The 27,753-nt window shown below is 52.8% G+C and overlaps 1 protein-coding gene across 20 annotated transcripts in view; it reads left to right on the top strand.

Annotated features, from left to right (window-relative positions):
- KIF1A (kinesin family member 1A) overlaps positions 1-27,753 on the top strand; it is a 121,803-nt gene that overhangs the window by 7,204 nt on the left and 86,846 nt on the right. For 19 of the 20 annotated variants that reach the window (XM_054679681.2, XM_054679676.2, XM_054679678.2 and 16 more), the window contains exons 2-5: positions 16,173-16,338; positions 24,733-24,809; positions 25,826-26,005; positions 26,741-26,806. In XM_054679681.2, the coding sequence (XP_054535656.1) occupies positions 16,233-16,338; positions 24,733-24,809; positions 25,826-26,005; positions 26,741-26,806 (429 nt within the window). In that variant the 5' untranslated portion in view covers positions 16,173-16,232. Of the gene's footprint in view, positions 1-16,172; positions 16,339-24,732; positions 24,810-25,825; positions 26,006-26,740; positions 26,807-27,753 lie in introns of those variants that run through there. The other variant, XM_016950902.4, reaches the window with a different exon arrangement.

Raw genomic sequence — 27,753 nt, 5'->3', positions numbered from 1 at the left:
AGCTCTGGTCCTTCCCTTTCACACTCTGTTCTCATGCCCGAGGAAGGCATTAGTTGGCACATCATGTGTTAGGGAGGCCATTGGCGGGAGCGGCAGGGCTGCTGCTGCTCACCCCGGAGTGGTTCTGACCAGAGCTGGGGTGGGGTGTCCATGGGGGGTGGGGTGTCCATGGCAGGCCCTGGCTTAGGTGAAGGGGTGGGGCTGGCTACCAAGCTGCCCCTGCATATCAGAATGAGGGGTACTGCATTCTTCAGCTCACTGAAGGCTTCACTCCTGCTATGGAGAAAGCCATTCAGCTGCTCACCTGGGGGCACTGGCAGTGACCACCCTCGGAGGGTGGATGGCGGGGCTGGGGGTGCGGGCTTCCATGTTAGCCTCACTTCTCACCCCTGCCTTCCACCAGGTGCCTGAGTTCCCGTGCCTGAGCCCCTGCCCCTTCCCTGCCCTCTGCAAGCGGCACTCAGGGCTGAGGTCCCAGGAAACGCCTCTCCCACGCCCTTTGCAGTTGGGGGCTGTGTGGTGGGCTCTGGCCCTATCCCATGGGGTCTCAGAGCGACCAGTGTGCCTGCAGTCATTGGACCTGGGGCTCCTTACTCTCCAGGGGTGGCCAGGACACTCCTCTATGACAATCGGTTGTAATTCTAAGAAAAACCTGCTGTGGTTTTTTTCTCAAACTCTTCAAGAAGGATCAGTGTTTCAGGAAGTGGCCCATGCCGATGCTTTGTTCTGGGCTGGCCCTGCTGGGTGTGCACATGGCGGGCCACTTGTCTAACTGGGAGCAAGTGGATCCTTGAGGTGAAGGCAGATCCCCGAGGTGAAGGCGGATCCCCGAGGTGAAGGCGGATCCCTGAGGTGAAGGCTGATCCCTGAGGTGAAGGCGGATCCCCGAGGTGAAGGCGGATCCCTGAGGTGAAGGCAGATCCCTGCCTGAGGTGAAGGTGGATCTCGAGGTGAAGGCTGATCCCTGAGGTGAAGGTGGATCTTGAGGTGAAGGCGGACCCAGAGGTGAAGGCAGATCCCGAGGTGAAGGCAGATCCTGAGGTGAAGGCAGATCCCTGAGGTGAAGGCTGATCCCTGCCTGAGGTGAAGGTGGATCTCGAGGTGAAGGCTGATCCCTGAGGTGAAGGTGGATCTTGAGGTGAAGGCGGACCCAGAGGTGAAGGCAGATCCCGAGGTGAAGGCAGATCCTGAGGTGAAGGCAGATCCCTGAGGTGAATGTGGATCCCGAGGTGAAGGCAGATGTCTGAGGTGAAGGTGGATCCCCAGGTGAAGGCGGACCCCTGAGGTGAAGGCAGACCCAGAGGTGAAGGGCGTGTGGGCTCCAGGCGGATGCCTGTGCGATGCTCTGCAGCGTGGGCCTCTCCAGCAGCTGGGCAGGGAGTGCCTGTGCCAGACCTGTGTCTGGCCCTCACCGTCACCCCATGCCTGGTCTTTCCTGGACACTCCTCGAGCTGAGGCATGCTTTGTCATCTGCCTTGGTGCCACCCCCGGCCCCCTTCCACAGGGACTTGGCTTTTTCTGCTGATGCCCCCACCCCAGGGTGAGGCAGGAACCTGAAATGGTCCTAGAGCCCCAAAGCAACAGGGGAGTTCCTCCGGGGCCACCCTGCCCTCTGTGCCTGCAGTGACTTGCGGGGCGTGGCCCGGTGCGCCCAGTGGGTTTTCTGCATGCATTTTTATCAAGTGAATGGATTCTGTTCCCCTCTCCTCTGTCCTGGGGCCCCTGGCTCAGGGCTTATGGTCTCCCTTTCCTGGAGTCATCACAGCCGGCTGGCCATACCCACATACCCGCATGGATGGCCACCATCCCCCAGCCCTCTTTCCCTCTCCTGCCCACGGGCCATCTTCTCTGCCCACTTCCCGTGGGTGCATCCTGGGTCTAGTCAGAGCCTCAGACACCCATGGTGTTGCCTCTATGTCCCCAGCGCAGACCCCACCCTGCCACCAGCAGCTTCTCGGCCTCTTCTTTGCCTCTGAGCAGTCATCCCAACCCCTCTGGCTTCCTCCCTGCCACCCTTGAGCCTGTGCCCTCATCTCTGGCCACTCCAGCCAGCGTGACCTCACCCCACAGGACCAGTTCATGCTTCTTGTTTCTGATGACTTCCTGCCCCACCTGTCCCAGAGGTGCCCCTCTCTGTCTTTGAGGGGAGCTCGCCCTTTCTCCTGGGCTCTGGCATGTGCTGTGTCTGGCACTGTGGACCGCAACCCCCTGCCTTCTCAGGGGTTCAGCTGTGTCAGACCCCCATCCTCAGCTTTGCCTTCTGCCATCAGCCACGCCCACAGGCTCTGACCACCCTTGGGGCCACGTGGCTCCCTCTCAGGTTGGCTGACAGAACAACTTCTTGAAGACAGTTTCTTTTCTTTTCTTTTCTTCTTTTCTTTTTTTTGAGATGGAGTCTCACGCTGTAGCCCAGGATGGAGTGCAGTGGCGCAATCTCTACTCACTGCAACCTCTGCTTCCCGGGTTCAAGTGATTCTCCTACCTCAGCCTCCCAAGTAGTTGGGATTACAGGTGCCTGCCACCACGCTGAGCTAATTTTTGTATTTTTAGTAGAGACAGGGTTTCACCATGTTACAAGCCAGGGTGGTCACTAACTCCTGACCTCAAGTGATCTGCCCACCTCGGCCTCCCAAAGTGCTGGGATTACAGGCATGAGCCACTGCACGCGGCCAATAGTTACATCTTTAAAAATTGTGTCATGTGGTAGCAAAAATATACAACAAAGAATACAGAATATTACAACCAACGGCCACATGCCCACATTAGCTTTCAAAATAAGGCATTTCCAACCTGCTCCCCAAGGGTAGCACTGGCAGAGGGCTCACCACCACCCGGCATCTCGGCCGACCCACATCACCCTGGGGAGGAAGACGGACAGCTGGGGCCTGGTGGGAAGGAGGTCCTTCCACGTCACCATGGCGGGCACATCGAGTGGCCTTGGTGGCGTCCAGGCCCTTAGACCCCCTCCACGCCCGGCACCATGAACTCGGTGCTGATCGCTCCTGGAGTGTCATCGTCTGCCCCGAGTCTGTGGAGTGCTGCTTGTGTGTTTGAAACTTCGAGGGGCCTGCAGCCGACTCTGCATTCATCTGCATCTTGGATGCTGGGCATTTGGGCTGTCTCCATTCTTTTTGTAATGATAAGTCATTCTGCATTTGGGTGTATTTCTCCCTGTGAATATGTATAGCATCTCTACTTGCAGAGTTGCTGGGGCACAAGGTCTGCAGCCCCTCCAGATGTTACCATGTTATTTTCAAAGTGGTGGCACCCGTTCACTCCCAAGGTGAGCTGTAAAAGCTCCTGTGGCCTCCTTCTGACAGCGTTTGGTGTGCCCTACTTTTAAATGTTGCCATCTGGTGGATACAGTTTGAAAATATGGTTTCCGAATTACTATCGTGGTTGAGTATCTTTTCATGTAAATTGCCAGTTCATATCTTTTTGCCCATTTTCTTCTGTGATTTTTGTAAATTTTTATTTTTATCTGTCCTCTGTGTATTCTGCGTACAAATCCTTCGTTGAATTGTATGTGTTGCAGATACCTTCTCCAGGTGGGTGGGGTTCTCATCACCGTTTTAGTGATATCTTTTGATACCCAAACTTTCATTTTGGTGTTTTCCGTGGGTTAAGAAATCTTTCCGGCTGGGTGCGGTGGCTCGCACCTGTAATTCCAGCGCTTTGGGAGGCCGAGGTGGGTGGATCACTTGAGGCCAGGAGCTTGAGACTAACCTGGCCAATGTGGCAAAACCCTATCTCTACTGAAAATACAAAAAATAAAAATAAAAATAAAAATAAAAATAGGTGTGATGGCGCATGCCTGTAATCCCAGTTACTTGGGTGGCTGAGGCACAAGAAACTTTTTTTTTCTTATACTTTAAGTTCTAGGGTACATGTGCACAACATGCAGGTTTGTTACAAAGGTATACATGTACCATGTTGATTTGCTGCACCCATCAACTCGTCATTTACATTAGGTATTTCTCTTGAATCCTGGTGGCAGAGGTTGCAGCGAGCCAAGATTGCACCACCGCACTCCAGCCTGGGCGACAGAGTGAGACTCTGTCTCAAAAAAAAAAAAAAAAAAAAAAATTCCTTCCCTGGGGGTAGTGTGAAGATATAACTCTTCTTTATTTTCTTCCAAAACATTTTTTGTTAACATAGAGGTCTTTAATCCACATGGAATTTATTTGACATATAAAGGGATCTAATGGTGTATTCTCCATATTGCCAACCAGTGTTCCTTCCATCGCTGGTTCGGTCATCCGTCCTCTCCCCCTTGCTCTGTAAAGCCACCTTTCCCAGATGTCAAAAGGGCTGTGCTTCTGCAGGTCTGTTCCTGGGGTCCCTTCTGTTGCACTCGTGATGGCCTCTTCCTGTCCCAGCACAGCCCGACTTCATGCCAGGGCTTTCTACCAAGGCTCGAGATCATAGGGCGTGTTGCCCTCTGCCCTCTGGTCTTTTTTTTTTTCTTCTTCAGACTTGTTATTGATGTTCTTAACATCTTACTCTACCATATACATTTCTAGAAGCAACTTGTCATGATTCACAAAAGAACTTGAGTTTTCATATGAAATGACATTGAGTTTTTGAATCAATTTGGGTAAAATTAAATGTTTTCAAGATATTGAGATTTATTTTCCACCAATAAGTTATAGTTCTCCATTTATTTAGATTTTCTGCAATGTTTTTAGTAAAGTTCTACAATTTTCTTTATAATAAGTTAGTGACGGCTGGGCGTGGTGGCTTATGCCTCTAATCCCAGCACTTTGGGAGGCTGAGGCGGGCAGATCATGAGGTCAGGAGTTCGAGACCAGCCTGGCCAACACAGTGAAACCCCATCTCTACTAAAAATACAAAAAATTAGCCGGGCGTGGTGGTGGGCGCCTGTAATCCCAACTACTCGGGAGGCTGAGGCAGGAGAATCACTTGAATGCAGGAGGCGGAGGTTGCAGTGAGTCGAGATCGCACCGTTGCACTCCAATCCCAGGCGACGGTGTAAGACTCCATCTCAAAAAAAAAAAGTTAGTGACATTTATTCCTAGGTACTCTATAGTTTGGGTTATTATTTTATTTATTTATTTTTTAGAGAGAAGATCTTGCTCTGTTGCCCAGCCTGGAGTGCAGTGGTGTGATCATAGCTCACCGCAGCCTCGAACTCCTGAGCTCAAATGAACCTCCTACCTCAGCCTCCCAAGGAGCTGGTACTACAGATGTTGCCACTACTCCTGGCTAATTGAAAAAAAAATTTTTTTTTTGTTTTAGAAATGGGTCTTGCTATGTTGCTCAGGCTGGTCTAGAATTCCTGGGCTCAAGCGATCCTTCTACCTCAGCCTCCATGGTAGCTGGGACTACAGGTGTGAGCCACTGTGCCAGGTTGGGTTATTATTTTAAAGGATACCTTAAAATATGTTTTAATTCTTTATCAGGTATATAAGAATGTTCTTGATTTCTACAACCTTATTGAACCTTCCTAATTCAAATATTTTTTCTGTGGATTCTCTTGATTTATGTGTAGTTGAGCAAATGGTCTGTAAATAATGACAGTTTGGTTTCTTTCTTTCAAATTCATATTTATGTTGTTTGTTATTTTCCTGTCTTACTGGTTTGGCCAGAACCTCTCCCACAATGTTAAATAGAAGTAGAGATAGCAAGCATCCTGGACTTGTTTCTGAATTTAAAGGAAATGTTCCTATCATTTTACCATTAAGTGTGATGTTTGGGTAGGTTTTTAGTAGATAGCTATTATGAGGTTAAAAAAGTTTTCTTTTATTCTAATATTGCTTAGAATTTTATCACAAATGAGTCTTGAAAATTATGGAATGCTTTTTTAGTATCTATTGAGGGCCTCATATTCTTTCTTCTTTAATTTGAAAATTATAATGATAGCTATCCTAATGTCAAGCTATACTGGTATTCCTGGAATATGCTTACCTGCATTGCCCTTTATATTTGTTACTGTATTTTCTTGCTAATTTTTCAGACTTTTGTACCTATGTTCATCAGTGAAACTGGTCTATAATCTTTCTCAATTTTTTCTTGTTTACTTTGATGCTAAAATTCTATTAGCATCAGTGAATGAGCTAGGAGTACAGTTGGCTCTCGATATCTGTGGGTTCTGCATCTGTGAATTCAACCAAATCAAAATTTTTGGAAAAAAAGAATGGTTTGTCTATACTGAACATGTACAAATGTTTTTCCCTTGTCACTATTACCTGGACAATACAGTATAGCAACTATTTATTAATACATAGCATTCACATTGTATTAGGTATTATAACTAATCTTGAGATGATTTAAAATATATGGAAGGGGCTGGGTGCGGTGGCTCATGCCTGTAATCCCAGCACTTTGGGAGGCCAGCGCGGGCAGACCATCTGAGGTCGGGAGTTCAAGACTAGCCTGACCAACATGGAGAAACCCTGTATCTACTAAAAATACAAAATTAGTTGGGCATGGTGGTGCATGCCTAGTGGCGCATACTAGGGAGGCTGAGGCAGGAGAATTGCTTGAACCCGGGAGGCAGAGGTTGCGGTGAGCTGAGATCACACCATTGCACTCCAGCCTGAGCAACAAGAGTGAAACTCTCTCTCTCTCTCTCTCTCTCTCTCTCTCTCTCTCTATATATATATATATATATGAGGATGTGTAGGTCAAATGCAAATACTACACCAGCTCATATGAGGGACTTGAGCATCTGTGGATTTTGGTATCTGTGGGGGGTCCTGGAACCAATCTCCTACTGATACTGAGGGACGACTTTATATTCTTTGGGTGTTTCCCTCTCTTTCCTCCATTCTCATAAAGAGTTTGTATAGGACTGATATTATCTTTTAAACAAATGTATGGTGGAACTCACCTATAAGAAGTGTCTGAATCTGCTGCCTTTTTTTGTGGGTAGATTTTTAAACTATTGGATCAATTTCTTTAATAATTGTAGGAAAATTCATGTTTCTATTGCTTATTTTTCTCATAGTTATGCATCACATTTTCCTGGTTCTTGGCAGGTCTAGTAATTTTTGATTGGATGCTAGACATGATTTTTAGATTTTAGAGAGTCTGACTTCTTCTGTTTCTTGCTTTAGTGCATGTTGGGCTTTGTCTTGGCAGGCGCTTAACTTACTTGAAGACCAGTTTGATCAGTCAAGGCCTGTTCTTAAGCTTTTCTAGAGCTGGTCTAGAGTAGACCACCTGCAGGAATAGTTTAGTCCCCCACCTAGGGCATGCCTTCTCCAGGGTCTCCACGGAATATCTGGAGTGGAGGCTCAAGAGGACTCCCTGTTCTGGCTGATAGGGTCACAGATGTCTCCTTACCTTGTGTGAGTTTTGAGAATTGTTCAGATTACAACGGCCCAGTCTTTTTGTGTCTGGATTATCCAGGAATGGACTAGTACTCTGAAAAGACTCAAGGGTACCCCTGTGCAAATTTCTGGACTTCTGCTGAGCAGCTCCTTTCTTCCAGAACTCTGACTCACAACCTCCAGCTGCCTCTGCCCACCCAAACTCTGACCACCATCTTCTCAACCTGTCAAAGCTGCCAAGGCGCTTGGGTCCTACCTTGCTGTGCCTGCCTCCAGGCAGATTTGGAGTGATCACAGGGCTCACCTAGTATGTGCCCCTTCTCTCAGGAATCACAGTCCTGCACTGCCTATTGTCTGATGTCTGAACACCAGTATTTTCGTATATTTTGTCTTCTTTGCTAGTTATTGTTTACAGTGAGAGGTTAAGCCTGGTCCCTGGGACTCTGTCATGGCTGGACATGAAAACTCCATGTTTTGCTATTAGTGTTTTCATTTCCATTTAGTAAGTATTTTTATATTTTCATCATGATTTTTCCTTTGGTTTGTTATTTAGAAGTTTATTTTTTAAATTTCTAAACATGGGTTTTTAATTATTTTTAAATTAATTTTTAGTCTAATTGTGTTCAAATTACATGATTCATTTTATACAGGTCTTTGAAAGCTACTGGGAGTTGCTTTACGGTCTAGTACATGGTAAAATATTGTAAATGTTCCATATGTAATGGAAAAGAATGTTGCTCTAATTTTCTGCGAGAGGCACATATGTCCATTAATTTATGATTATTGTGTTATTCATGCTATGCTCTTATTAATTATATATCTGTTTGATCTACCAATTAGTGAGAAATGTGTTAAAATCCCTGTCATGATAAATTAATGAATTCCTCCATATTACTTGACTCTGAACTTTGGTTTTATATTTTTGCCCTTTTTTTCTTTCTGGGATCATTTTGGGTAATTTTTTTCTGACATATTTTCCAGTTCATTAATTCTGTGTTGAGCTCCATTTAATTTGCTGATTAGCATGTCTGCTAAGTTTTCAGTTTTAAATAATTACATTTTATTTCTAAAAGTTCTGCATGGTTCTTTCCCATATTTTACCCCATTGTTTTTCACTTCTGCTTATTTCTTAGAACATTTAAGCCAACTTATTTTTATAATCTGTATTTCACAATTTTAATATCTGAAGTCGCTGAGGATCTAATCCCTCTCTTCCCTCTCTCTTCTCCCGTCCCTCCCCCTCCCTCCCCCCTCCCTCCCCCTCCCCCTCCCTCCCCCTCCCCCTCCCTCCCCCTCCCTCCCCCCTCCCCCTCCCTCCCCCTCCCTCCCCCTCCCCCCTCCCTCCCTCCCCTCCCCTCCCTCCCCCTCCCTCCCCCCTCCCTCCCCCTCCCTCCCCCTCCCCCTCCCTCCCCCTCCCTCCCCCTCCCTCCCCCCTCCCTCCCCCTCCCTCCCCCTCCCTCCCCCCTCCCTCCCCCCTCCGCCCTCCCTCCCCTCTCCCTCCCCCCCACCCTCCCTCCCCTCTCCCTCCCCTCTCCCTCCCCACTTCCCTCCCCTCCCCTCCCCTTCCCTTCCCTTTCCTTCTTCTCTCCTCTCTTTTTTTGGTGACTCTTGCTTATGGTGAATTGCTTCTCCAAGTGTTTGGTAATATTTCATTATGAGCTAACATTTGGCTGATGTTCATATGTGGGAATCTTGGGGCCCTGGGAAAGGAAGCCTTCTCCTGGGAGGATTTGTATGTGCTTTGTTAGGTGCTTTGGGGCCTAACTCCTGAGAACTACTCTGAGCTAACTTCTTGAATTTGGATTTCACTGATCATGCAGGTGTTGTAAATTTGAAACCCAAACTTTATGAGGACAGGCCTGTGGCCTTAAATTCTCAGTAACACTTGCTTTTTCACCACCTAGAGCTGGGTGTCATTCAGATTAATTCCCCTGTGTCCCTTTTTTTACCCAGCCTTCCATTTCACAGAGGTTGTAGCTTTGAAGGATTCAATTTTGTGGTGACTTGGTTCCAATCATCACTTTTTGTCTCTTTGAGGTCCTGCCTCCCATTCCCCCCACAGCAGGTGAAACCAAATTCTCTGGTTTCTGGTATCACCAAATGCCTGTAGCTTTGTTGCCACCTTAATTTCATCTCCTTCTTCCTCTTTTTCCTTTCCTTCTGAGGAGTCCTCTAATTTTCTTCTGATGTTTGTTATTTATCCTGAATTTCTAGGTGCTTTATAATGGAGGGTGTCTCACCCACCATACTGCAGAAGTAGAAGCCTCCATTCAGCCCTTTTGCTCTCTGTTGGGAAATATTATTGTTATTATTATTACTTTTTTGAGACGGAGTCTCGCTCTGTCACCCAGACTGGAGTGCAGTGGCGTGATCGTGGCTCACTGCAACCTCTGCTTCCCAGGTTCAAGCAATTCTCCTGTGTCAGCCTCCCGAGTAGCTGGGATTATAGGTGCCCACCACCACACCCAGCTAATTTTTGTATTTTTAGTAGAGATGGGGTTTCACCATCTTGGCCATGCTGGTCTCAACCTCCTAACCTTGTGATCCACCCACCTCGGCCTTCCAAAGTGCTGGAATTAGAGGCATGAGCTACCACGCCTGACCCGGGCAGGAAATATTAATTTTAATGAGCAAACTGATTTTTGATTTCACATATATCAGTATTTGTCAACCAAAATGAGGAATTTCTATTTATTTTACCTCAACTGTTTGGTAATGATTTTTAAAATGATTCTTTTTAGGTTAAGTATGAGCACAGTGTAGAACAATCAAATATTTCATAAAATTTGTTTAGAAAATTAGCAGCCTTTGTTCCTCATACCCAATTTTTTTCAACTCTCTTAGCTGTTTTTAAAATTTAGCTGTATATTACTAATTAACGTGCTTGTTCTGCTAATTCGTGCCTATTTTAGCAGTTATATAGATAGAATTATAAACTGTTTACCCTTTTGCGTTTGGTTTATTTTCTTCCATGTCCTATTTGTGGTATTCATCCATTTATCATCTCTCCCTCCTGAAATGCCACTAAAATGAAGGTAAAGGTAAACCAAAAAAAGACCTAAACGCTCCCATAAGAATGAAACAGGAGAGAACGCTCAGCAGCCACGTTCTGGATGCTGGAAAGCAGACCCGCGTGGAGACTGATCTAGAAGATTCACAAGAGTGGAAGCCTGGGTCCCTCCCAAGGCAAGCCTTGGTGACCTCCTGAAAGTCTTCCCAAGCCAACCACAGCTCCCTCGGGGACACTGGGGTCTGAACCAACCTGGGGATGATGTGGGGCTGCCCTCCCCATCCCTGTGCCTTTAAGGCTATGTGTTTCCTCGTCAGTCCGGCTTTAGCTACCTTCCGCAGGACCTTTGCCACAGCTTTGAAATGTATCTTCATTATCACTCATTCAAAATGTTTTCTAATATCCAGTGTGATGACTTCTTTGACCCATGGGTTTTTAAAAATTGTATTGCTTAGTGTCCAAGCAATTGGGTTGTTTTGTAGGTGATTTTTTTTTTAGGGTATTGATGTATAGCATAATTCTATTGTGGTCAGAGAACATCTGCCTTATAACTTGAATTTAAGATGGATATTTGTGGAAGTTTGCTTTATGACCAGCATATGGCAAATTTTAGCACACATTCTGTGTGCACTTTAAAAGAATATGTATGAGGCTGGGCATGGTGACTCACACCTGGAATCCCAGCACTTTGGGGAGCTGAGATGGGAGGATCATTTGAGCCCAGGAGCCCAAGACCAGCCTGGCTAACATAGTGAAACCCCATCCCTACAAAATAAAAAATTTAGCCAGGTATGGTGACATATGCCCATAGTCCCAGCTCCTCAAGAAGCTGAGGCAGGAGGATTGCTTAAGCCTAGGAGGTAAAGGCTTTAGTGAGCTAAGATCATGCCACTGAACTCCAGTCTCAGAGACAGGAGACCCGGTCTCAAACTAAATAAACAAAATAATGTGTACGATATATATTTTCTCCTCCTCAGTGGCTGATAGAACAAGCACAAATTTTCATCCTTTTATTTTCAACCTCTCTGTGTCTTTGTATGTAGAGTCTCTTATGAACAGAATATAATTTATAAAAATCTGGTCTGACAATTTTTAATGTTTTACTTGCTGTATTTAATTCATACTGAGTTGACCTTTTATCTGCAATCTTAACTCTTTCTTTTCCACTTGACAATTATGTTTTCATATTCTGTTTTTCTCCTTCACTGCCTTCTATTGGATTCATACAATAAATTTTAATTTTTTGGATATTTTTCTATTAACTTGTTAGTTATACATTAGTTTTCTACTTTCTAAATGATTACCCTAGCAATGACAACATGTATCCTTGACAATCGAATATAAATGATTACTGTTACCTCTTTCATGATCATATTGAAATCTTGCAGTCATGTCTTTTGGTTTCTATCATTTCTGTTGAGGAGTCAGTTGTCAATCTTATTTTTGCTCCTTTAAAGGTTACATGCTTTTTTTTTTTTTTTTTCTGGCTGACTTTAAGCTTTTTCTCTTCATCCTTGGTCCTAGCAGTGTTGCAGTGCTGTGCCTTGTGTGGCTTTCTTGTTTGTCTTGCTTTGTGTTTGTAGAGCTTCTTGAACCTGTGGATCAATGTGCTTCAGCAGCTTTGGACAATCCATGGTCATTAGTTTTGTAAATACTGCTTCTCCCCTGTTTTGGTCCATTCCAGCTGATATAACAAAAATATCACAAACAGGGTGGCTTGTGAATAAGAGAATTTATTTTTCACAGTTCTGGAGGCTGGGAAGCTCAAGAGTAAGGCACATTGGCTGAGGATCTGCTTTCTGGCTCCTAGACGCCTTCTTGCCCTGCTCTCACATGGTGGAAGGGCTGAGGGGTGTCTCTGGCATTTCTTTCATAAGGGCATGATCCCATTTGTGAGGCCCCACCCTCATGACCTAATCACCTTATAAAGGCCCCACTTACTAAAGTCATCACTTGGGGGGTTAGGATTTCAACATAAGAATTTGGATGGGAACAGGGGACACAAACATTCAGACCATGGCACCCCCCATTCCATTTCTTTTCCTTCTAGATTCCACTTACAGGTATGTTTGACCATTTCACTGTGTCCTATACTTTCCTGGCTGTCATGTCTATATTTCCTATTCTTTTTATCTGTTTTAAATTCTCTATATTTCTATTACCTGTCCTCCAGTTTACTAACACTGTCTTCAACTGTGTCTATCTCTTGAGTTCCTAATTTTAGGTATTTTGTTTTCCAGATCTAGCATTTCCATTTGATTTTTTTTTATAGTTTCCAGTCCTCTGGAAAAATTCTCCATTTTCCATTTATATTCTCTGTCCTTTTTGCTGTTATTTTGAATATATTTGTCAGGGTTGTTCTAAAGTCCTTGTTTAATAACTCCTAGATCTGGATCATGTTTAGATATGTGTCTTTTTTTTTTCTCATGTGTTTATATTTTATTTTTCCTCTTTGTTTTTAATCAGAGTCCTTTCTTATTTTATACCTTCTAAGTTTTGATTGGATGTCACACATTGCCTATTAAAAGAATGTAGAGTACAGAGATTATCCTGGGTTTGAAAAATAAAAATAAAAATAAAAGAGTGTAGAGGTTCCGGATGGCTTCCATTTTCTCTCCCAGGCAGCCAGACTGAAGTCCGAATTAAACCAAGCGAGGGCAGGTTGTAGTTTTCATAAGGCTCGTCCGAGCTGTGGCTCTGCCCTGCTCTTAGGTTTCGTACCTTGCTGGGCTTTCAGCCAGAGCCTGGTGTGATCACTGGGTATTCTCCTCCCGGAGGACCCTGAACTCAAATCTTTGTTCCTTCCCACCTGAGACTGTGCAAGAGTCCTCTTTGGTTTTCAGCTTGGGTTTTTAAAATCTCACCTCTCATATCCTCAGAATTTGGCAAATGTCTTAAGGGAAGGACTGGGCATTTGTTCATCTTAGTTGTTCACCTCTGTCTTCTGGAATCTTGGCCTCTCAAGTTTCTTTTTGCCCAAAAGCTCTGCAGCTTCCTCCGTCCCTCAGCAACGGCTCTCTGTCTGGGAAGACTCCAGATTCCCAGTCTCTTGCCCCGTGCGCAGAATGCAAATACACCCCGGAGGCTGTGCTGCGGAGGCCAGCTCCCGTCTTGGCAGCCCCTCCTCTGGAATGTTGGCTTGGGGCTGCACACTGATTCCTTCACACACAGTGCGGCGTGGTATCGGGCCTCTTGAGTAATGCATTGGTCGGCTGCTGGCCACTGCACCCACCAAGCCGCCTTCGCCTTCCATGCTTCGTGGTGTGCATATTCCACACCCCAGAGCCAAGAACAGAGGCTTCTCTGTGTCCTTGTACCACTTTTACATCTTAAAGATCAAGTTCTAGAATAGCTTTATTTTTTCAATACGGGAGAGCCAGTTGTCCCATACTGATCTTACCTCATTCCCTCAATTGCTGCCTTTTTCTTTAGTGTGTGTGTGTGTGTGTCTGCTTTGGACATGCTTAGTCTGTTCACGTGTCATTTCTAGACTTTGGAAATCATTGTAGCTCTGTAGGATATATGATAGCTGGTAGGGGATGTTTCCTCTCTTTGTTCTCATTTTTCAAAATTCTCTTATCCTGCCAAATTCCATTGAACATCCTGTTGGAATATTTTGCTTATTGGAATTGCACTGAATTTATATAGCTAAATTTGGGGAGAACTGGAAACTTTGCACTGTTGAATGGAATATCTGCTTTCATCAATATTTTCTTAATTTCTAAGTATTTCCAATTTCAGTACTCGAGATTACTGAGTCAAAGGATACAGACCTTCTTAAAGGCCCAGGGCGTGCTGCAGAATTGCTCCCTAGAAACCTTGCGGGGTTTGTGCTCTAGCCAGGGACTGGTGAACTTGCCTGTTCCTCTCTCCATCCCAGCTGGGGATTTGTGCTCTAGCCAGGGACTCGTGAGCTCGCCTGTTCCTCTCTCCATCCCGGCTGGAACGTCCTAAGACTTTTTCCAGTTTTAAAAGTGCAGGGATTTTCAACACAAGGAAACACAGATTCTCAGAGGTCATCCCTCCATCCACGCTGGCGGCCACTCCTGGCCGTGAGGAGAAGAGATAGTGGCGGAAGCACTCTGCAGTGTAGACGCGGCTGCACCTGGTGGCTCTAAGGGGCTGTGGTGTAGGCGGCGTGAGGCCAGCCACATCAGGAACTTGTCCCCACTTAGCCATAGGGTGGCCTGGCACATCCCCCTCCCCTGTAGCCTCTGGAAGAGCTGTTGGCCTGAGGGACAGCCCTGCCCCACATCCAGCCTGTTCTGCAGAGGAGTTCTGGGGAGCCTGGGAGTGGCCTGGGCAAGGTCCAGGAGTTCAGCGTCTGCCCTGGTCCCAGGCTCACTGTGCTCCCTTTCCTTCTGCAGACAGACCCTTCCTGCTCTTGATCCTGTCCCAGGCTCGCTGTGCCCCCTTTCCTTCTGCAGACAGACCCTTCCTGCTCTTGATCCTGTCCCAGGCTCGCTGTGCCCCCTTTCCTTCTGCAGACAGACCCAGGCTCACTGTGCCCCCTTTCCTTCTGCAGACAGACCCTTCCTGCTCTTGATCCTGGAGCTTCCAGGGGCAGCCCAGAGGGGCTTGTCCCTTCTTCACAGCTATGAGGCTGGGGCACTGTAGGACGGGGGCTTTTTGCCAGATTCCCCCAAAGGTGGCACTTACAGATGGGGACGACCAGGCAGAAGGTTGCCTCTTCGTGGAATGTCAGTGTGGAAGGGTTTCAAGGAGGCCTCCCAGCCTTTGCTGTACTTGGATGCCTCTGGTGATGTGGGACTCACCACTGAGTGGGCACCCTAGAGCATTTAGACAGCAATTGGCGAAAACCTCTCGTGTCAGGCTGCATGAATTCTGTTTCATGGAGTTCTGGCCATTCCTGTAACCAACAGCTCTGTCCCGAGGCTGTCCCTGTCCCTGTGCCCAGGAGCCCCATCGTTCAGGCCGCAAGTCCCATGGGGAAGCAGCAGCATCTGGCTGGTCAGCCCGGAAAGACCTTTCACAGTGGCTGCTTTGTCACTGTTTTGCGGGGAGTTTTCATCAGCCTTCCTCAGAGTCCCAGTACCCGAGTGGCCAAATCATTTTGGGGTTCCTGACCACCACCCCGTCATTTCACAGATGGTAAACTGGGGCCCAGGAAGCTAAGTCACACAGCTGGGGTAAAGGCAAGGCCGAGGCTGGTCCCCCAGTCCTGGCTTGTACCGAATTCCCCGTGACTTGTCAGCTGCTTCTCCTCAGTGGGGCTCAGGAATGTTCCTCTCCACCTTCTGCGTGAATTACCAGCAGGACATTGGGCCGAAAACATTGACTTTTGTCCCATTGCTTAGGGCTGTCTGTGCTGTTCTTCTCATTTCTGAGTAAAGTTCTTTCTTGCTAATTCAGAGACCACACTACTGCTGATGTGGCTACCAGCTGGCGCTTGGTGTGAAGGGTGTGATGGGGCATTCTAGAACACTGTTCCGTTTTAAAGCGTCCTTGACATGTCGATCTGGAGCCAGCACTGGCTCTTGGGGCCTGCGTGGACCTGGTCTGGAGCCCACCAGGGCCTGCATCCACAGGGGAAGACCCTTCTTGGGGGGTTTGCCGTGGGTGTGAAGGCTACCTTCACGTTCACACCCAGGTCGCTGCGTTTCTGTTTCTTTTATTGGGTTTCAGCTTCCTCAGGCTTGCGAAGCCGGGTTCCACTGGTCCCGCTGGGCTCCTGCTTTCTAGAGTTATCTGCGCTGCCTCCTCTCCTTGTGGATTCCACCCCATGCATGTATCACACTAGGGGCTTTGGAGGGGAGTGGAGAAGACCTGTGGCTTCAGCTGCAGCCGGAGTGCCTGTCCTGCCTCCTCAGATATTGTTTCTAATTCATGTTTCCCTTTTTTCCAAGGTGTCCCCCCGACACTGGGGCTCCCACTACTGCGAGGAGTGACCCACGAAGGCCACAGAGATGGCCGGGGCTTCGGTGAAGGTGGCGGTGCGGGTCCGCCCCTTCAATTCCCGGGAAATGAGCCGTGACTCCAAGTGCATCATTCAGATGTCTGGAAGCACCACCAGTGAGTATCAGCCTGCACAGCACCGGGGTCAGCCATGGGTTGCTGGGGGCCATGGTCCCGTGCCTATGGGCCAGGCTCAGCCGTCAACCTGGCCCTGGCCCCAAGAGCACCTCCTTGTCTATGTGGCGTGTGGGTGCCCTGGGGCTGCTGTAACAAACTGCCACCGACGGTGGTGGGCTTATAAGAATAGAGATTTATGCTTACAGCTGTGGAGGCCAGAAGTCCAAAGTCAAGGTGCCAGCAGGGCCTCCCTCTCTCTGAGCTCCTAGGGAGGACCTTTCCTGCCTTCTCCGGGGTCTGGTGGTTGCCAGCCACCTTGGCTTGCAGCAGCGTTGCTCTAGTCTCTGCCTCCGTCGTCACGTGGCCTTCTCCTCTGTGTGTCTGTGGCTCTGCTTTCATGTGGCTTTTTTATAAGGACACCCATCACTGGGTTTGGCTTTCTTATAAGGACACCCATATGTTTCCCCACATATCCAAACCATATCAGTATCTTGGAGCAAGAACCAGTTGTCATCTCTCAGTTCTGTGGCTGGCTGGGCTCAGCGGGGCAGTTTGTGCTGGGGCCTCTGGTGCAGCTGCAACTGCTGCTGCCATCACAGGATCAAGTGGTGTCAGCTGCACTGAGTGGTGACATGAACAGCCACCTGGTCTTCAGGATGTGGACGATGACAGCCTTCCCATTCGCAGGTGCCGTGCACCCATCCGACATGCCCTCATCTATTATCTACCAGGTGGGGAGGGGGGCGTCCCGAGGGGAGGGCACTCAGGTCCCAGGGAAGCTTCCTCCCTAGGTTTAGTCTCCGAGGCCTGCTCAGGGGCTGGAGATTCAGGTGTCACTGGGGGTGTTCTGGGCTCTGTCATGTCCTGTGGAAGTGAGGGCTCTGCTCGGGCCCTCTGGCTGGCCCAGGGATGATCCTTCCAGAAGCCCGTGGAGCTCTGTGGCTAATCACGGTGCAGTGGGCAGGCTGGGGAGACCCTGCTAAACTCCAGGGTATGGAGGCTGCTGCGGCTGTGGGGCCCCAGTGTACTTCAGGGTTGCATCCTGACTGTTCTTCATGGTGAGTTGCTTTGTCTGGTTGGTTCCTGGAAGCAGACCCAGAGATGAGGATTTGAGCACCAAGAGTTTATTTGGGAGGTGGTCCCAGGATGCACTGTGGGAGACTGGGGAAGTTTGAGGGGAAGCTGACAAAGTTGCGTTCGTAAGTGGGTGACCTCCGTGGCCGGGGCCCTGGCCTTGCCGGGGCCCGTGGACGAACACAATGCACCTACCGGTTGTCCTGCCCAGGAAGGCCAGTGCTTTTCCAACAACGCTCGCTGCATTAGCTGACTGCAGCCCTGGCCTTTTGTGGTTGGAGAAAGTGCTCAGGTGGCAGGACCCTTGCCTTTAAGAGGGAAGCCTCAGGCTGCGCAGAGCTGTGAGTCTGGAAATGTGACCTCAGGTGGGAAATGTGACCTCAGGTGCGAACCATGGCTCTGGGTGTGACCTTCGACTCCGGGTGGGAACCATGACGTCTGGTGAGCACTGTGGCCCGGGGTGGGCAGAGGACGCCTGTGCCACGCCCCAACGGGCTTTGCCGTGTCATTGTAAGGTGACCCAGGACATCAGGGAGGGCCCTGTGAATCCCCTTCCATCCCCCACTGGGTGCCGGCAGCACAATTGCCACCTCAGTCTTGCATGTGGGGTCATGGGGAACTCCATGGTTGGCACAGTGACAAGAACCAGACCCGTCGAGCAGCCAAAGACCACCAGAAGCAGAGTGGATGGAAGCACAAAGCCTCAGAGATGGGACCCTCCTGCCCCTGAACCTTGAGAATGGCCCAGCCTCAGGCCAGACCCTAAATGACAGGGTTAGGCAGGTGGGCGGGTTGGAATGTGTGTCCCAGAAGTGACGGCCGGGGTGGGCGAGTGGCACCCTTGCAGCCTCCGACCTGCCCCCTGGCTCAGCCTCCAGGGGCACTGGGTAGGCGGCCTCCCCATTATGCATTTCCCCTCATAGGATCCAGAAACGGGAGGGTACAGCCTGGAGGTGAGCCAGCATTGCCAAGACCTCGACACTGGCAGCGCTGCCCACCTGGTGAAAGGTGGTCTGGCTGAGGCTGCGCCGGCCCAGACCCAGAGAGCTGCCGGTTCAGAGACAGCAGTGCAGGCCTGGACCCGAGACCTCATGCCCCAGTGGTTTTTGCCTGCTTCACTCTACCCTCTCCTCTGGCCTGGAGAACAAAAGCTGAACCAAAGCTTTACCCCAGGGCTTAGGAGCCAGAGGCCGGAGCCGTATCTGTGGGCAGCCACGTTTCCTTTAGCCAGTGGGGTTGAAACCTGAAGCGAGACACCCTGCTTCAAATGCCTGGATCCCGTCTGGCCCTGAAGACATTGGAGTTCTGGGATTTCGCCTGTGTGCCAGCAGCCTCTGCTCCCCAGTAAGCTCTGAGCAGAAGTCTAGGCAAGCCCAGGAGGTCAGGAGGGAAACGCAGGAGCCCCTACACTTTTTTTGGGCAACTGGTAGGTCCTGAAGGAACCTCCCCTTCTCAAAGATGAACATATGCAAGACACCAACCTCTTCCGAGATGCCGATCTTCCGGGGATCACCAAACTAAATCAAATGTCTGTGGGGTTACAGCAAAGTTCTGAAACCAAGGAGGAGGAAAGGGCCGTGGACTCAGAGTGGGGGTGGAGAGCCCGCCAGGGCATTTCCTCCAGGACACCTGGAATGTTTCAGACATCGTCACTTTCATCCTCGGGAAACTGAAGAGCCACAGAGCCCAGACAACACATGAGATCAGTGTCCTGCCCACTGTAGCCGAAGACGCACCAAGAAAGCCAGGGCCCCAGGTCGCCGGCAAGCAAAAGGCAGGTTGTGAGGGTGGCAGGGACAGGCACCCAGGCCGCTTGCTGGGGACGGCCTGGTGATGGATATGAGACGTGTGAGGCCGACCTCACCAGGCTGCTTGCGTGAAATGCAACGAAGGTTATCCAGCAAGTGGTCAAAGGTGTGCGTTTGAAACGTTCACCTTGGTGCTGTTTTTCCAAGCCCGGGGCAACCGCCCAAATGCCCGCCAGCTGGGAGCTGCTGAGGGATGTTAAATCTATCCCGGCAGCGGACCTGAGTGCTCCTGAAAGTTTGTGTTTACAGCCGTGAGAAAGTGCCACACGATGTTGTGGGGAAGGGGGCAAAGGTCAGCACGGAGCCCAAGAGTGAGGCCGTGTGTGGGTGAAGGGCAGATGGGCACTCACTGCAGGTCCTGTGTGCACTGGATGTGCACGTGCATGGGAGACAGCAGGGTGCGGGGGAGGGAAAAGAGTGGCCGAAGAATGAATAATCAGGAAAAATCTCTAGGAAAGCTGTTTTCATTTTGGAGAAAGCAAACCAGTGGTGGTTTTGGAAGAAAGTGCTGGAAGCTACGTCAGAAATCTGAGTGAAGGGCTGAGGGAGCTCAGGAGAGAAGGATGTCCCCTAGGCCTGGCGCAGGGAAGCCTGCCGGAGGAAGGGGGTCATGGGCTTTTCTCCTGGAGGTTGAGGGGCCAGGGTGTTCCAGAGGGCTGATCTGCCCCCAAACAAGCCCCAGGAGGACACCTGCAGACAGGGCATGAGAGGGTGCGGGTGGATGTCCACCCGCCAGAAGCACTCACAGGAGCCACCGTCCCTGGTGACTTCTCAGCTGCAGCTCAGATCAATAGAATCGGGAGTGGCTGCCCTGGCTGGTGTGCCAGGCCCCTCGGAAGATGGCGGGGGCTGTGCGGGGCCCCTCAGAGGATGTCGTGGGGAAGTGACCTGGCCAGCCTGCCCTGCCTGCCCGGTGAAGCTGCTGACTGTTCCTGGAGTCTCAAAACATGAGGAGAGGCCCCACTCTCTAAAGCGTGCCTTGTAGCTCCGCTGTGGGGCAGAAATTGGAAGCATTTGAAAGTAAATTTAACTGTTATCCCGTAATCATCCCCTGCATAATCCTCTTCATTTGAACACACCAGACCTAGCAGTTTTGTGAGCCAGCTGAGCTGTCCATTAGGTGCACTTCGGTCCGGCCTGGCAGAGCTAGTGTAGGTCGGCCTGGGGGCAGAAGTTGAGTGTGAGTGCTTCCGTCCTCCTCCTCTCTCCTCACATTCTCTGCCCTGAAGACCGGAGGACGTGAGGGCCCTGAGCCTGCCCAGCCATTCTGCAGATGCTGGAGGCTGGCTGGGGACGCGGACGCTCAGCCATGTGCGGCCGCTGAAGTGAGTTCCTGGAGTGAGGGGCCTGGCTGTGCTCATGACTTACTCGCTGTGTGACACTGGCTAGAGGGCATCCCTTTGGGCCTCAGTTTCCCCACCTGTGCAGTAGTGAGGGGTGGTGCTGGATACTCCCTGAGGTCCCCAATCATATCTGCACTCTTCCGGCCATGCAGAGGAGGCCCAGGGTTTGGGTGGCCTCTCATCTCTGCCCTTGCCCACAGATGGGGATCTGGACCCAGGGTGGGTGCGACCCAAGCCCCCAGCCTCCGCTGTGGGCTCCCCCAATCCTGAGCAGTCGGGGACCTGGGCAAGCCCCTCTGCACGGGCAGCAGTAGCACCCGTGTGGTCCCTGGGGCTGCTGTTACAAAGGGCTACATGCTGAATGGCTTCAAATGACGGAAATATCTCCCCCTGTTCTGGAGGCCAGACTTGGAGGTCCAGGTGCGCTGCAGAGTGGGAGTCTTAAACAGCATATGTTCCCTTCTCCGCAGTCTGGAGGCAGAAGTCCAATCAAGGTGCCCACAGGTCTAGATCGTGGGAGGGCTGTCTTCCCAGCCTGCAGCTGCTGCCTTCCTGCTGTGTCCTTGCCTGGCCCAGAGAGCTCGGGTCCCTTCCCCTCCTTTAAAGCCACTCATCCCACCATGAGGTCCCTGACTTCGTGGCTTCGTCTCATCTTCATCACCTCACAAGGCCCCATCTCCAAATGCCAGCTGGTTGGGGGTCAGGGCATTGCATATGAATCTGGGGACACGCTCGGCCCACAGCAGGCTCCGTTGGGAAGAGCCAGCTCAGCTCGGCCCTCACACCTGGTGCTCAAGGCCGCAGGAAAGCTGAGACTCTGAGAAAACGGCTGTATTCCATTCCTTTCCCGTCCCCCTTCTTCCAGCTTCCCCCACTCCTCACCCCAACCCTCCCCCCGCTGTCTCTGTCGTCTCAGTGTCCAGTCCTTTGCAGGCCCATGCAGAGTCCTGGGAAGGCTGCCTGATACTGGGCACCTCGCCGGCCTTGGAGGGGCCCAGCTCTGGGGGCCTGGCCAGAGCCTGGGGCGGGAGGGGATGGGGGCCCTAAAGGGGCTGGCTGAGGAGCCCAGCCCAGCAGGCCCTGGGAGGACCTGTTTCTCCCTCCTCCCTCCTCAAACCTGCACAAGGAAAAAATTCCAGTCCCTGGCAAAAAAAGCCCTTTCTCCAGCAGAGTCGGGGAGGTCTCTGTGAGAAGCAGGCTGCTGAAGGAGGGGCTGCCTGTCTCCACAGGCCTGGCGGACCTCAGGGCTGGGAGGTGTCGCGGGGACCCTGGCTTCTAGTCTGGCTGTGCGTCGTGTGACCTGGGGAGACGACCTCCCCTCTCTGGAGCTTGGGGCCCACCTGTAGTGACAGAGGATGGTTCCCAGCCACAGCACAGGGTGTGGGAGGGGTGGCAGGGCCAGGGTGGGGTGGGGCTCCCAGACACAATACATGGCCTGGGAGTGGGGTTGCGGGCAGGGTAGGGTGGGGGTCCCAGCCCCAGTGCAGGGCCTGGGATGGGGGTGTAGGCAGGGCCAGGGTGGGATGGGGGTCCCAGCCACAACACAGGCCTGGGAGGGGTGGGGGCCCAGGACAAGCAGGCCTGAGGGATTCTCCCATGGGCCATTTACAGCTGCAACTGAGCCCCACTCCCGCCCACTCACCTGTGCTGCCCTCTGTCCCCCACCTACCTGGCATTCCTTGGGCACCATCTGTGCCCTGTCCCAGAGGGCCCCCACCTCATGGAGCTCATGGCCCATGTGGGGTGTGGCACCAGGGCTTCATCTGAGCAAGGTTGGCACCTAGGGCTGGGCAAGGGTGGGACAAGGAGCAAGGGCTAGTGGGGGTGTGGGGATGGGGGCCAGGCCTGTGCGGGGAACCCGACCTGAGTGCAGCCGGGTGAGGCGAGGGGGGGGATGGGGCAGGAAGGGGTGTGGGGATGGGGCCAGGCCTGTGCGGGGAACCCGACCTGAGTGCAGCGGGGTGAAGCGAGGGGGTGGATGGGGCAGGAAGGGGTGTGGGGATGGGGCCAGAGTGCGGCGGGGTGAGGGGATGAGGTGGACACGGTGGGTGTTGCTGGCTTGAGCAAGGGGCTCCAGGCCTCTGTGTCAGAGCTGGGAGGCCCAGCCGGGCTGTGCTAGGGAAGGCGCTGCAATTGTTTCCACAGCACTGGTTGATCGTGCTGGGGTTCTGGAGGCGGCGCCACGGGTGCTGTTGGGTCCCGGCAGGCACTGAAGTCGGGACAGCTTGGCCTTCTCTCTGCCTCTGCTCCTGGCCACAGCACGGACGTGTCCTCACCTCCGAGGACAGGGCTGTGATGGTCAGTCCCCGGCTCCCTCCTGCTGGCTGCCCGGGGTGCCTGGGTGTTTCCCAGAAATCCTCAGGCCTGGGATGGGGGCGCAGGTGGGACCTGAAACTGGATCTGCCCTGGCGACAAGGCTGCCAGTGATGCCTGTGCTGTCAGCAAGACGCTTGGCCAGAGATCACAGCCCAGGTGCCTGCCCACAAAACCACCGAGCCTGGGGCAGCAGCAGAGTGTGGACAGGCAGAGGGGGTCTCAGTGCCCTGAACTACCATAAAGAAGCACCGCAAACAGAAGTGTGCTGTCTCGTGATTCTGGAGGCCAGAAGTCTGAGATCAAGATGGTGGCAGAGGTGGCTGCTCCTGAGCCATGAGGGGCACCTGTCCAGGCCCTCCAGCTTCTGGGGCTTGCCGGCTGCTTCTGGTGTTCCTAGCTTGTCATCACCCTGATCTCTGCCCTCATGTTCTCATGGCACCCTCCCTGTCTCCAAATCTCCTCTTTTATAAGGACATGGCAGCACTAGATTAGGGCCCGTCTTCATGGAGTAGGACCTCATCTGAACTAACTACATCTGCAGCAACTTTATCTCCAAATGAGGTCCCGTTCTGAGATACTGGGGGTAAAGACTTCAAAATATGAAATTAGGGGGACACAGTTTAACTCGTAACTGGGGCATTTTGTTCTCCGTGGTCCTGGTGGCAGGTCCCCAGGGTGCATGCTGGCACGGAGGGTGCGGGCATCCTGGAGGCTGTGCCGCTGGCCCCCAGCCCACGCTGGCTGAGAAAAACCAATCCGGGGCAGACAGAGCCTCATCTCCAGCCTTCATCTCCAAGCATAGGACGGTGCCATGAGGGCTTCGTTCTTCAGGTTTGCTGATGTGATGGTGGTGGTCTCCGGGGGCTCCCTGACCAGGAATGGCCAGTGTTCCTCCTGGGTGTGAGAACCTGGGAGGGGACTGCCTCAGGCCTCCAGGCCTCTGTCAACACCAATTCTGGGTTCAGACAGTGTTCCAGGGGGCAGCGGGTCCTGTCCTTCCGGCCACTGAGGACATGCAGCCTGCAGGGTCCAGGCCTGTCCAGGGCCTGGGAAATGCTGGGGGCAAGGATGGAAGGTGGCAGTGGGTGTGCTGGGTCCCTGAGATACTTGCAGGCTGTGTGGGTGGGAGGAGCTCCTGGGACACTCATACTGGGACAGCTCCTGGGAAACCCCCCCAGGCACCGGCTGTGGGCGGGGGCATCATCACGTGTTCATGGATTTGTTCTGGGTTTGAGGAACAGATATTCTTTGAGCACTGCCTGAAGCCAGCCCAGAGTGCCTGGGACTGGGCTTGAAGTTGGGTGGAGGAGGGAGGGGGAGGAGGGACTCTGGCAGAAGACAGTCCCATAGAGCTCTGTCTGGAGTAGCAAGCCTAGAAGAACCGCACAGGCGTAACACAAACGTGATGGACGCCCAGGCTTCCAGCGCTTCTCGGGCACGTGCACGCTGAGCCGGAGCATAAAGGCCTGAGCAGGGGGCGGGGCAGGGCAGGGGCTCTGAGCCCAGGGTGGACGCCAGAGATGGAGGGGCTGCAGCTTGCAGGTGGGAAGGATCCTCCCCGGGTGGCTGCCTTTGAGGGGAGCCAGTTGCATTTGGCGGGAGAATGACACAGAGCCTTGCAGGCTGGTATGGTGGTACCCTTGGACATCCATGGGTGGCAGGGTCCACCATAAGGAGGGGGCAGAGACAGCTCATCTGCCTGGGAGTGGGGTCCTAGGTCCCCTCCAATTTGGGGGCCTGGCTTGTCTGGGGCCCGAGGCCTCTTAAGACCATCTCCCCACCTTGGAGTGTAGATGCCAGCTAGTCAGGGGCCCTCCCAGCACAGCGCTAACCACCTGTGTTCCCTCCCACAGCCATTGTTAACCCCAAACAGCCCAAGGAGACGCCCAAAAGCTTCAGCTTTGACTACTCCTACTGGTCGCACACCTCAGTAAGCCGGGACCCCGGGTCGGGGGAGGCGGGGGCAGCAGTGCGTAGGCCATGTGGCCCTCAGGGTCCCTCAACCTCTCTGAGCCGCTCATTCCTCTCTAACTGGGGCGAGGACCCCACCCTGCTCCCCTGGAAGGTCACCCTGAGCGGCCCATGCAGGGTCCTCAGCGAAGGCAGTGATGGAGGCTGCAGGAACTGAGGGGCCTTCAGCTCCGTGTGGGTAGTTTCCAGGGTCAGAGCTGTGTGTCCGTCCATCTGCTGGTGACTTTTCCCCCAGACGTCCCAAAGTCAGAATGCCCAAAGCTGACCCTGAGCCTGTCTGGAAGCTGTGCCCTGCATGATGGGAGCCCAGGAGACCCCTGGACTCTTCTCCTTCCCTCCTCCCCGATCCAGTCCACACTGAGCCCTGTCTTCCACCTGCCACCTCCCGGACCCTTCTAGAAGAAGGCATGCAGCCTCCTCATCTAAGCCCCTCATATCTATATCTCTGAGCACCTGCCCCCCATAACAGCCCCAGGGCTCCCCGCTTCTGCCTTCCCCATCCAGTCCGTCCTCCTTCCAGGATGACCCCCAGCTAACCACCCTGTCCCCCTGCCTGAAGTGCCCCACTGTCCTCAGGACAGTGTCCAGGCGCTGTAGCCCAGCCTGTGGGGTCTCTGGGCCTTTGCACCCTGTCCCCAGTCTCAGCTCTTGTCACCCCTGCTTGTCACGGTCACATGGAACTTACTTTGGTTTTGAGGTCCCACCTCTGGGCCTTTCACATGCTGTTCCCTCTGCTGGAACCCGTCCTGCCTCCTGCCTGGCTGGCCGCTCTTCATCCCGCATCTGTGACACAGAGGGCTTCTCCTCCAGGAAGCTACCCCACAAGGCAGGAGTAGGATGGGGGGCAGGCATCCCTCCCCGCTGTGCTGCCCTGGCACCCTGAGGCCCTGGGCATCCCCTGGCTCCGCAGACATGATGGGCTGAGCCTCGGGTGCCCCCAGCCTCCTGCAGCTTCATTCCTTCCTCGTCCTCCAGCCTGAGGACATCAACTACGCGTCGCAGAAGCAGGTGTACCGGGACATCGGCGAGGAGATGCTGCAGCATGCCTTTGAGGGATACAACGTGTGCATCTTCGCCTACGGGCAGACGGGTGCCGGCAAGTCCTACACCATGATGGGCAAGCAGGAGAAGGACCAGCAGGGCATCATCCCACAGGCACGAGGCGGGGGGCGGGCGGGGGCAGCCCTGGCAGATGGGGCGGGACCAGCTGAGGCTGAGAGCTCTGGGCCAGGCACCCTTGAGAGCAGCCCCCAGAGAGCAGGGAGTCAGGAGGGGAAGGCCAGCTGGGTCAAGAGTGGGGCTGGGGCAGGTGAGAGCCAGATGTGGCCGTGAAGCTGCAGACCCAGGCCCCAGGTGCAGGAAGGGCCCTGGCCTTGGACAGGGTCCACCTTGATCATGTGCCTAAGACACAGCAGCTGGGAGAGCCCTGGCTGGGGCAGCTGATCTCTGAGGGTGTGAGGGCTGGCAGTGTGGGCAGAGAGAGGTGCTCAGGACAGGGGTGACCAAACACCAGACCCAGCAGCTCCTCATTTGCTGCAGGAACCCTGAGTCCCCAGCCATTCCCCTGGGCAGGTCTCTGGACGTGAGCTGGTCACTAGTACTTTGCCTGCTGAGGGAAGGGAGATGGCTGGGATGTCTGTAGGATGACAGAGCCAGGGGGACGGGCAGATGACCCACACCAGCCAGGGACCCCTGAGTTAAGAGGGAGACACTGGCTCCTTGGCTACAGACTTTCTCAGTGCCTTTACCATGACGTGTGTGGTGAGGGTGCAAGAGGGGCCTGAGAGCGTGGCATCCCGCCTGGCGCAGGCTGCCCACAGTATCGCAAGGGGCAGGGATCCAGGGAGCAGCCCCAGCCCTCCCCGGCTGACTGTCCTCCCATTCCTGCAGCTCTGCGAGGACCTCTTCTCTCGGATCAACGACACGACCAACGACAACATGTCCTACTCTGTGGAGGTAGGGCTCCTGCCTGCTGTCGGCCGCTAGGGCAGGGCTGGGAATCTGGTGTGGCTGGCAGTGCTTTTCATGTCCTACTCGGTGGAGGTAGGGCTCCCCGCCTGCCGTCGGCCTCTGGGGCAGGGCTGGGAATCTGGAGTGGCTGGCAGTGCTTTTCTGATGCAAAGTGAGTGCCCACCACGGGTCTGCAAGCCCAGCTTGTCGCTCACTCATCCAAGTGGCAGGCAAGACGGCGGGCCTGGGCAGGGCCCGAGACCCCCAAAGCACAGAGCGATGAGGTGATCCCCACCTGGCAGGTGCTTCTCCAGCAGCTGCTCTGTGCCAGGGCATGGGCAGGTGCCTCAGAGCTCAGGGCCTGGCCATGCCTGCCATGGCTGGGGTGGCCCTGGCATGTGTGTGTCCTAGAGCCCAGGATGGCCGTGGTGAGGGAGGCCACATTGACACCCCTGCCTCGAACATACACACAGGGGCTGCAGACTGGGAGCCCTCTGCTCAGCAGGCAGCGCCCACCCTCTCTCTCAGGGGTCCTGATGGCAGCCCCCACCCCCTCACTCAGGGTTCCTGATGGTGGCCCCCACCCTCTCACTCAGGGTTCCTGATGGTGGCCCCTACCCTCTCACTCAGGGGTCCTGATGGCGGCCCCCACCCCTCACTCAGGGGCCCAGCAGGCAGCCCCCACCCCCTCACTCAGGGGTCCAGCAGGCAGCCCCCACCCGCTCACTCAGGGGCCCAGCAGGCAGCCCCCACCCCCTCACTCAGGGGTCCTGATGGTGGCCTCCATCCCCTCACTCAGGGGTCCTGATACTGGCCCCCACCCTCTCACTCAGGGTTCCTGATGGTGGCCCCCACCCTCTCACTCAGGGTTCCTGATGGCGGCCCCCACCCCTCATTCAGGGGCCCAGCAGGCAGCCCCCACCCCTTCACTCAGGGGTCCTGATGCTGGCTCC

The sequence above is a fragment of the Pan troglodytes genome, chromosome 13 (genome assembly GCF_028858775.2).
Source record: "Pan troglodytes isolate AG18354 chromosome 13, NHGRI_mPanTro3-v2.0_pri, whole genome shotgun sequence".
NCBI classification, from domain to species: Eukaryota; Metazoa; Chordata; class Mammalia; order Primates; family Hominidae; genus Pan; species Pan troglodytes.
The sequence above is the reverse complement of the archived record's forward strand: the minus strand, read 5'-3'. Positions and strand labels throughout refer to the sequence as shown.